This window comes from Cajanus cajan, chromosome 11 (genome assembly GCF_000230855.2).
Source record: "Cajanus cajan strain Asha chromosome 11, NIPB_CcT2T_4, whole genome shotgun sequence".
Lineage (NCBI taxonomy): Eukaryota > Viridiplantae > Streptophyta > Magnoliopsida > Fabales > Fabaceae > Cajanus > Cajanus cajan.
Genome location: NC_138527.1, coordinates 28,771,827 through 28,783,384, shown reverse-complemented (window position 1 = coordinate 28,783,384; position 11,558 = coordinate 28,771,827). Strand labels below are relative to the sequence as shown.

At 27.7% G+C, this 11,558-nt stretch overlaps 1 protein-coding gene across 1 annotated transcript; it reads left to right on the top strand.

Moving 5' to 3' along the window:
• Positions 1 to 8,075: 8,075 nt before the first annotated feature.
• LOC109816235 (uncharacterized) lies at positions 8,076 to 10,601 on the top strand. Its single transcript, XM_020381156.3, has 3 exons — positions 8,076 to 8,804; positions 9,084 to 9,635; positions 9,999 to 10,601. The coding sequence occupies exons 1-3, from the start codon at positions 8,321 to 8,323 to the stop codon at positions 10,322 to 10,324; spliced, it is 1,362 nt and encodes a 453-aa protein (XP_020236745.3). The 5' UTR covers positions 8,076 to 8,320; the 3' UTR covers positions 10,325 to 10,601.
• The last annotated feature ends 957 nt before the right edge of the window (positions 10,602 to 11,558 follow it).

Sequence of the window (11,558 nt, the reverse complement as noted above, 5' to 3'; positions counted from 1 at the left end):
ACATGACGGTATGTATTTTGTTTTGCATGCAAGGGATACATAATTAAAAGTGAATCAATTTTATCATATAACTAAATTAATAAATTATAATGTTTAAAAGATTAAAGTTTACATATATATATATATATTATTGCCAGTTTGGGGAGTGATTACGAGTTTTTAAAATGTTTAGCTAAAAAGAATTTAAGATGATTTTATATTCATTTTTAAAGTCAATTTTTTTTAATCTAGATTATAATTTAAAAGGATAACAATCACTTTATATTCGATGATGACTCTTTTTATCATCACTACTACTATTTTTATTATTAATATTATCATTATTATTATTGTCAATAATATTTTATTAATATTTATTATTTTTTATTAAAATTATTATAATTATTATCACTTACAAAGTCTTGCTTAAACTATTTTTAATAAGAAGAAAATATGTTTAGACATCCTAAGCACTTCAAGAGAAACAAGAAAATAGAAAATAAATGATTGATAATGATTCAATTTCAGTCATCTAATTTTTAAATAATATTCATTATTATTCCTATTAAATTTCATAATTTTCATTACCATTATTGATGTATGATGTTTAATGTTACTCTTCTATTGAATTTCATAACTTTCATTATCTAATGATGTCAATCTAAACAAAAAGAACATTAAATATTTTTAAAAAATCAAATAATCAAATTGAACTATTTAAAAATAATAAAATAAAATAAAATTTTAAAAATAAATAAAAGGAAAAAATATAATTTACTCTAAATTTTTTATTAAAAATTACGGCAACAATCTATTAACAGTATTAAATATTGGAGTTGATAAACAAAATTTTGTAATTTTAGTATTTAAAAAATGTAAAAAAGAGGGGGTTAAAGGTGAATATAGTATGTATATAGTATACGGTTGTTGGGGAGAATGACGTTGTGGTGAAGTGTTATGTGAATTAGTTGAGGCAGCAGGTGTGCAGGAACAGTACTATGAGCACATATGGTTTATAACTATTCATGAATTAATGCTTTTAGCAAAGCCAAGAGATTTGGTTGTTGGGTCGACTTCAGGTGGTTGAATCCCAGGTTAATGTCTCTTTCCATCACTCTAATGTTACCTCATTTTCTTTTTCCCTAATCACTTTTCATTATTTTATGGTGAAAAGAGACTAGGGTTGAAAAATAAAAGATAATTGAGATGGATAAGAATGATATTTGTGAGTTGTGGAGGTGATGTGATGGGGAGAGAGTAGAAAGAGAAAACTGAGTAGGTAAATGCAGGAATAGGGTAGGGGTGGTGCAGATGAATGAAGATGAAAAGAAAGGTGTGTGTAGCTCCACCACCACGTTCAAGCCTCTATCTTTTGTCAATTTAGAGAGAGACAGCCTTAGACTCTGCAACCCCATGAATGGAGAGAGAGAGAGAGAGACTCACACGTGTGGTGTGAATGAGCTAGGTGCAGCCAGGGAATGAATCATTATAGTTATAGTATAATGACAGCATGCATCTCATCTCACTTTTCACTTAACTACAAAATAAATACAATCTTACTTTAACAATGTCAGACAGGATAAATGAAAGCCACTATCCAAAAACCCTCACTCTAATTATGAAAAAGGAGTAGGAGTAGCAACAATTTATTTTAATTATTAATTAGAAATGAATTATATTGGGAGAGAAATATTTTGTTTTGAGTAAACTTACTTCAATAAAAATTTTATTCTTTTCAAATATTGGTTTAAAAACTTTTATTATTAATAATTTCTTAAAATTTACTTTTAAGTTAATATAATTAAAGTATTTTATTTTAATTTTTATACACACAACTTTATTTTTTTAATCTTATAATTTTATAAATTTTAACTTATAGGCTCTATAAAATTAGATGACAAGAACTAAAAGAATTCACAAATAATATGTATAAAGATTAAAATGAAATATTTTTAACTATACAACTAAAAGGTAAATACTATAAAAATTATAGATATCTAAATGATTATTAAGTCCCAAAAAATTTACTTAATATCGTTTAATCTACCCACTTGGTGATATTTTCAAGTTATTTTAAATAGGTTATGAAAATAATAAGCTAGTAACTTTTTTACTTTTTCATTTTTATTTTTATTAATTTAATTAATGTAACATTGGGCATTTGAGTAATGTGGTTGAGTTTTGAGTCCTTAAAGCACCTTCATCTTCTCTTCTTCTGTCCAAAGTTCCTTAGTGTGTGAGGAATCATTACACGATTGAGGATTCAAAATTTGAAGCTTAGAATCAAAGTGGGTTGGAGTGGAGCTGGTCGAAGCTCAAAGTCATTTTATTTCTTCTCTTTCATCTTCTCCATTCACTACAAGAAAAATCAAGATTATCTATGGAAAAATCTGTAGATAAACATAAAAATCCGTAGATAAATGTCAATTATCTACGGATTATCTATGGAAAAAAATCTGTAGATAAAATGGTCGTAGATAACCTATTTCAGGAAATTTTTATTTAATTTTAATAAATTTATTAAAGTAATAACCCTCATATTTGGCCTCTCAAGGATGCTATTTCATTACACTTCACTTTTCAACATGTTTTGTCCTTATTGCACATTTTCTGGGAAACTTCCCAGAAGGTCACCCATCCCTATACTACTCCAGGTCAAGCACGCTTAACTGTGGAATTCTTATGAGATAGGCTACAGAAGAGCTAATGCATGTTATCAGTATAAGTAGTGCAAATTAATTCATTTAAGTACAATCTCATACTTATACTATTTTTGGATCCCTCTCATTTTGGTATGTTCAGACCGCTATAAAAATATAAAAATATATATAATAATTATATTACCAATAATAATAATAATTATATTATATTTAATTAATATTTATTTATAAATATACTTACTTGTATAATTAACAATTTACTTATTTCTATTTAAAAATAATATTATGATACAATTTAAATTAATTATTATAAATTTAAAAGTTTAAATAATAATTTATATATTTTAAAATTATAATCTTAAATTTTCAATCATTAATAAAATACTAATTTAAAATCTTATCTAATTATATCCTAATATTTTCATATCAAATTTAAAATCATATATTAGTATGTTATTTTTTTTATCATCAATTAATTTAAAATATTATGATGAATTAAATAAAATTTTAAAATATATTTTAATCATAAATAATTTTAAAATGTATTTTAATCAAAAATATATTTTTTGGTCAATACGATAACTAAAAGTATTATGATAAATAATTAAATTAAAAAAATTAAATCTTATAATGATTATTTTTTTAATGATGCTAAATTAAATATTCTAATTCTTTTACAATAAATTAAAATGAAAAGATAATAAAATATGTTAATTGATGTTTCAAATATGTAACCTAAGAAATTTATTTACGGGTGAAGTTATCTACGAAAATTTCCGTAGATAACTTATCTATGGAATAATCCGTAGATAAGTTACCTACGGATATTTCCGTAGATAACTTATTTACAGAAAAATCCATAGATAAATTATCTATGGAAATTTCCATAGATAACTTATCTACAGAAATTTCTGTAGATAACTTATCTAATAACAATTTTAAAAATATTTATTTTAAAATATTATAATAAATTAACTAAATTTTAAAATATATTTTAATCAAAAATATATTTTTTTGTCGATACAGTGACTAAAAGTATTATAATAAATAATTAAATTTAAAAAAAAATAAATCTTATAATGATTATTTTTTTAATGATGCTAAATTAAATATTTTAATTATTTTACAATAAATTAAAATGAAACGATAATAAAATATGTTAATTGATATTTCAAATAAAATGTTTTACCTACGAAATTTATCTATGGGTGAAGTTATCTACGAAAATTTTCGTAGATAAGTTATCTACGGAAATTTCCGTAGATAACTTATCTACAGAAATTTCTGTAGATAACTTATCTACAGAAAAATTCGTAGATAAGTTACCTACGAAAAAATCCGTAGATAAGTTACCTACGGAAAAATCCGTACATAAGTTACCTACGGATTTTTTCATAGATAACTTATCTAATAACAATTTTAAAAATATTTATTTTAAAATATTATAATGAATTAACTAAGTTTTAAAATATATTTTAACCAAAAATATATTTTTTGATCGATACGGTGACTAAAAGTATTATAATAAATAATTAAATTTTAAAAGAATTAAATCTTATAATGATTATTTTTTTAATGATGCTAAATTAAATATTTTAATTATTTTACAATAAATTAAAATGAAACAATAATAAAATATGTTAATTGATATTTCAAATAAAATGTTTTACCTACGAAATTTATCTTTGGGTGAAGTTATCTACGGAAATTTTCGTAGATAAGTTATCTACGGAAATTTCCGTAGATAACTTATCTACGGAAATTTCCGTAAATAACTTATCTACGAAAAAATCCGTAGATAACTTATCTACAGAAATTTCCGTAGATAACTTATCTACGGAAAAATCCGTAGATAAGTCACCTACAGAAAAATCCGTAGATAAGTTACCTACGGAAAAATCCGTAGATAAGTTACCTACGGATTTTTCCATAGATAACTTATCTAATAACAATTTTAAAAATATTTATTTTAAAATATTATAATGAATTAACTAAATTTTAAAATATATTTTAACCAAAAATATATTTTTTGGTCGATAGAGTGACTAAAAGTATTATAATAAATAATTATATTTTTAAAAAATTAAATCTTATAATGATTTTTTTTAATGATGCTAAATTAAATATTTTAATTATTTTACAATAAATTAAAATGAAACGATAATAAAATATGTTAATTGATATTTCAAATAAAATGTTTTACCTACGAAATTTATCTATGGATGAAATTATCTGCGGAAAGTTTCGTAAATAAGTTATCTATGGAAATTTCCGTAGATAACTTATCTAATAACAATTTTAAAAATATTTATTTTAAAATATTATAATGAATTAACTAAATTTTAAAATATATTTTAATCAAAAATATATTTTTTGGTCGATACGGTGACTAAAAGTATTATAATAAATAATTAAATTTTAAAAAAATTAAATCTTATAATGATTATTTTTTTAATGATGCTAAATAAAATATTTTAATTATTTTACAATAAATTAAAATGAAACGATAATAAAAAATGTTAATTGATATTTCAAATAAAATGTTTTACCTACGAAATTTATCTATGGGTGAAGTTATCTACAGAAATTTTCATAGATAAATTATCTACGGAAAAATTCGTAGATAAGTTATCTACGGAAATTTCTGTAGATAAGGTATCTACGGAAATTTCCGTAGATAACTAAATATTATCTACGGAAATAATTCCGTAGGTAATATTCCGTAGATAACTAAAAATTATCTACGGAAAAAATTCCATAGATAATATTCCGTAGATAACTAAACATTATTTACGGAAAAAATTCCGTACATAACATTCCGTAGATAATAATCATTTTTCTTGAAGTGATTCTTTATTGCTCAAAGTCAAGATAAAGGAAGTTAGAATTCAACTCTTGACAAATTTGTTTATGCATGTTAAGAGATGCTTTTCAAAATCCCTATTTTCATATAGTATTGTTAGATTTATTGGTGAGTTGTGGTTCATAAAAGAAATTTGGGGTTTTGATGTTCTCTTAAGTGAATTGAGTAAAAGTGGATAATCTTGATGCCTTATGTCATTTTTAGTTGAAAATGAGTTTAGAATATTGCATATATATGAAATTTTATGTTGCATGTGGTTGATTTCTAAGTTACGTGTGTGAATATGAAATTTAGAGTTGAATGACCTAGTAATTGCTCTTGTTTCGATGTTGAGCATTGTTGTGGATGTTGAGCTTTCAGGCTTACAAAGATTTCGATACTGAGCATTACTCTCAATGTTGAGCATTGGGCTCACATAAATTTAGGTGCTGAGTGAAAAATGTCATGTTGTGGTTTTCTGTAATTTTTCTTATAATAGATGATAGAGTTAGAACTTAAAGTCTTCATAAGAGTTATAAATAACCATTTTAGCTTTCATATGAGATAAATACGAGTTTCATTGGATTAGTGGAACTCCAATTGTGTTGAGTTATGTGAACATTGTCATTGTACTATTATTGATTTTGGTAAATTATATGTTGATACATATGATGGGTGAATTTGGTGAACATGAATAGAATATTTGTGTCTATTGCATATTGTATGATGTATGATGATGATGATAAACATTGACATGCTATTATGATTAAGTTGTCTAGCATTGATATGATATGTATGACGAATGTGCTAAAGTTTGCAAGGTTTAAGTTGTGTATTGGCATTAATATGTTATTATGATTAAGTTGTCTAGCATTAGTATGCTATGTATGATGGTGTAATTTGATCTTTATATGTATTGACTTGAGGTAATGTATGCAGATAATGAATGTTAAGGTGTGGATGCTGAGAATGCTTTGAGGATTAAGGCATGTTGACTAATTTAGGACTTGAGAAAAGGAAATGTTTTAGAAACTAAAGATCCCACATAGGGGGTCTTAAAGTAGTGCTCGGGTAGGTCATTGCTAGAAAACATTCCTTAAGTAAGTGCGTCTCTTGGAGCGGGTTTTGAAGTGTCTTAAGTATCATTTAGGTCTTTAATCAATGATTGAGTAAGGTAAGAGGTTGAAGGTTACAACTCTTAATCGAGTACTTGGAAAGGTTGCATGGTTCCTTGAAGATAATTAGTGAATGAATTCCATATGTGACTTTGTAATGTATGTCAAGGTCGTGGTAAGTTTATATCTAGTTGTATTATTCCTAATAGTGGAACCAGACTTTCTTAGTGTAAATGATAAGATTCGAAAAATTATATGAGGGATTGATATCCCACTTTGTTGTGACCGAGTCGGTGCTTCATATAAAATGAGTATAAAATCATAAGTATGTAAATAATTTTGATGCTAGTTGATGATCCATAAAATGTAGTGATCATTATGAGTTGTTACATTTATTTATTTTTAACTCAAATAACTAAATATATTTTATATTTATCAATTTTATGAAACAATCTAATCCAATTAATTATTTTATAAGTTTTAGGTTTTGAACTCATATATATACATTAATACATATATACTGATTATAGGTAACTTAAAAATTAAAATTTTCAAACACATTCAATTTATATTAATATTCAAAAGAATCAATCAATAATTAATTGGATAAATAATTATTGCACTCTAATTACAAAAATAATATATAATAAATTTATTAAATTTTAATAATTATTTTAAAATTAATACTTACTATTTTTTTCTTTGGAAAGGATAATAAGATAGAACACTAGAACATTATTACACTAACTCCTCAAGAAATTAAACTCAAAATTATTTATACTACGTGATTAGGTGAAAAGGATACACTTTATACCTTTTTTTTATTAAAAATAAATATAATAAATAATTATTTAAGAGATAAGAAGTTTTGAGGTAATTATTTAGGTAAAATTATATAAATAAATAAATAAACTAATTTATAGAGTAATAAAAATGAATTAATTTAAAAATTTATTTACACAAAAAGAAACATCTCTTTTATTAGTAATTAGCAAAATAAAAATAATTTATGTCTTTATAAATTTTATTTAAATAAAATATGTAACTTTTAAAATAAAAATAGTGAATTTGAATCATGCAATTACGATAAAAATATTTTAAAAAATAAAAATAAAAACAAAAGTAATTTTAAAAAATTATAAATTAAAAGAAAAAAAATAAAAAATTCAACATATCTCTTTATTAATGTTATAAATATATAAACTAATATCATTCATATAATATTTTTTTTATTGAATTTTGTAATAATAATATTATTTTATTTCTTTCTGAAGTTCCATTATTTATTTGATCATTTACTTCTATTTCTTCGTGATATCTCTATTGTACTTCCATAAATCTTTACACGATATTATTATAAGAACAATTTCTCTTTCAAAGTTCACTTTCTCCCGGCCCACCTCCCAAAATTGTACTGATGGTAAAATAAAAAAAAAAAGAAAAAACAAATCCTCTTTTTAAAGTTTTATACTATCTTAGAAGTGCGTGAAAATTTCACATTTCGTGTAAAGAGACACTTCACACCTATGTCCATGTCTCTTTGCTTCGCTGCAAAACCTTTTCCTCTTCAACTTCACCATTTCTCCAACATTACTTTTCTCATGTCACACTGTCTCCAGCACATCACAAAAGCATTGTAATTCGGTCGCATGAACAACTATGATACGGTAACAGTTTCATATAACAACAACAACATTTGTGACACAAACTTGTGAAATGAAGACATGGCTAAATCCAAGTGTTGCATGATCTCTTCACAGCAAAGCCAGAATGCCTCTTCTTGTTACCCTTTTCCTTCTCTTTCCATGATGGGGTCTCTCTCTCTTGCTTCCTCCAACTGTGCCACACTTTCGAATGCTTCTTCATCTCAAGAGAGTTGTGGCTATGCCTCACCAAATGGGAGGAGCACAAGCTGGACTTTTCCTTTCATGAGGGAGTTCCTTTCCTCTAACTTTGAAGTCTGTAGTGATGTTGTTGGGGTAGGGGAAAGTAACAGTTGTGACAAAATAAAGCAAAGTGCCAGGTTCAATGAAGAGAGTAACCCTAATGAGAACCTTGTCAGTGGCAAAGAGGTTGATAGTGGAAACTCCAAACTTTGTGCAAGAGGGCATTGGAGGCCTGCAGAAGATTCCAAGCTCAAGGAACTTGTGGCTCTTTATGGCCCTCAGAATTGGAATCTCATAGCTGAAAAACTAGAAGGAAGATCAGGTGTGACAACAAAGTGCAAAATCAATGCTAATTAACTTCATTATGAGCCTCTTTGGATACATACACACAAGAAGTGTTTTAAGATCTTCTTTTATTAGAAATAGTTCAGTTTTGTCTTAAAAAATTGTCTAACTTGTATTCAATTAAGTTCTTGTATTATTTTCTCTTATGGTGTGAGTGTATTTTATATCATTTTCTCTTATGGTGTGAGTGTATTTTATAGAAGTTGTAATCTTCCCTTAAGTTTCTTTGATGTGATTTATTTTGTATATGAATTAGGGAAGAGTTGTAGATTGAGGTGGTTCAACCAGTTGGATCCAAGGATCAACAGAAGGGCATTCAGTGAAGAGGAGGAGGAGAGGCTAATGCAGGCACATAGAATCTATGGCAACAAATGGGCCATGATTGCAAGGCTTTTCCCGGGGAGAACAGATAACGCAGTGAAGAATCACTGGCATGTTATAATGGCCAGGAAGTACAGAGAACAATCCAGTGCTTACAGGAGGAGGAGAATGAGCCAATCTGTTTACACAAGAGTGGAGCAAAATCCAAGCTTTGTTTGCAGCAGAGATAATAATAATAATAATGATAATAATAATAATAATGCCTCCACAACTGAACCAGAACCATCACCTTCCTATTGTCTCAACCTCCGCCACAATGGAGCAGCACTCAGCAATAACATGCCTAGTTTCCCGTCCTTCCAAGGAATTGTACCAGCTGTGGTTGGTAAGTTTGGCTTGAATGGTTATGGTGAGAGAGAAGCAATGTCAAACACTCCACGACATGTTGGAATGTGTGCTCAACAAGCACCATTTGATTTCTTCTCTGGTGTGTCCTTTCTCTCCTTCATTATTCCCTCTTAACTGAATCTTTTTGGTCCTTTGCCTCCTGCAAACTGCTTCCATATAAATGTTCCTTAATTCTCAAGCTTTAACAAGCTTTTTCTTTTCCTTTAATTCCAAATTTCCAATCAAGTTTAATTAATAGTAGCATCTTCTAAAATGGTTTGTAAAAGTGATGCAAGTCATCTTTAGGTTGCCTTAAATTTTGTAACACAAACCTATGGTATGACTATGAGCATGTTGATGCAAATTTCATTCTTGTTAACTAACATTTTCCTATGGTATGTCTATGAGCATGTTGATGCAGATTCCATTCTTGTTAACTAACATTTTCCTATGGTTTTGAAAGTTGGTAGAAGCAATGACATGATGGGGGAGTCTACGAGCCAGGTCAGATTCAGGGAAAGGACTAATGAATCTCATAACCATAATTGCCAATTATCTGGTTTCTACCCTCATTACCCCCAACAACACTTGACGGCAATGCAACAACTAGACAACAATTTTTACAGTGTTTTGAAATCCTCCTCAGCATCGACAACAAGCACAGCCAAGGAACCATCATCATCACCATGTGTCGCAGAAATGAAAGATAAAGTGGTGAATAGTGACCCCCCAGATGGTGTTCCACTTCCACCCCAATTTTTTGACTTCCTTGGAGTAGGAGCCACATGATCAGATGATCCAAAAGCTGCAAACTTCCCCGGAAGTTCCTCAATATAGGTGTGGTCCAACATAACTGAGAAGCCATTCGAGGCATATAGAAAGGAAAGGATAGTTGCTTGAGTTTGGTTTGGTGCACTGTGTAAACTTGCGTCACTACCTGTGTGTTGATGGTGATATCACCCGTCTCTATTGTCATTTCCTTTTTTTTCTCACATATGGGGGACCCTTCTGGAAACTATTTCAAAATAATGCTCATAATTTAATTCCATTACCATGATCTTCCCTATGCTCAGCTTCAAGTTCTTATTTATTTTTTTTCCTTTATATGGTTAATTTTTTTTAGTTAAAACCAAATGAAAGATGGAAAGGGTCATGTGGGGTATTAAATATGTCCTAGACATTCTTTGTTTCTTGTAATGTGTTGTATGGTTAATTCGTTAGGAATGTGTGTATGTGATGATGGAGCTAATCAAACATTTTAGAGGAAAAAATGTTAGGGTAGGACAATAATTGGCGAGGGTTGTTTTACATGTAGCTACAGAAAGATGAATTGTGAACTGTGTTGGAAAATATTATTGACGAGAATAGTCCAAGTCCAAGAAGAGGAGAAAAGGGGAATGGGTTAATTGGAACTGTTGAGAACATCGCTTTCTCATGGGCCTTGAATGCAATAAGTGAGAGGCACAAATTGTGCAACCGACTTCAAATGTGCATTCATTGTGGGAACTGTTCTGTTCAATATCCTTCTCATCAGCAGTGCTTTTGTGAGAATTCATGCCCCTCTCTTATGTGTGGTCTTTATTAAGCTTTAAAATGAAAATGTATAACAAATGCAAATATCATCATGGTTAAATGTAATGTACAAAGTGCTTCTTAATTATACTATGTTATGAGGTTAGTCATTAATTTTAATTGTACATACATATTTTGTATCAATATTATAATAAAATTATGTATATTAAAAGTTGTAAGAGGTAACATTATAAAATATAGATATATTTTTTGGAAAGGATATAAAATTATGATAAATTATTAGTTATGTGGGAAATGAAATACATGTTATAAAAGTATGTTGTAGGAATAAGAATGTGTAGTGAAGGCAGATTGGTGAGGCTAAGAAATTTTTTTGATGAGACTGTTTATCTGATCCAAGAAAGTGTATTATTTATGGGAAGGCAGCTTCACGTCAGCTGTTTCGCTATCACCTATCAGTAACGTTAACAGTTACAGCAGTATAAAGCAC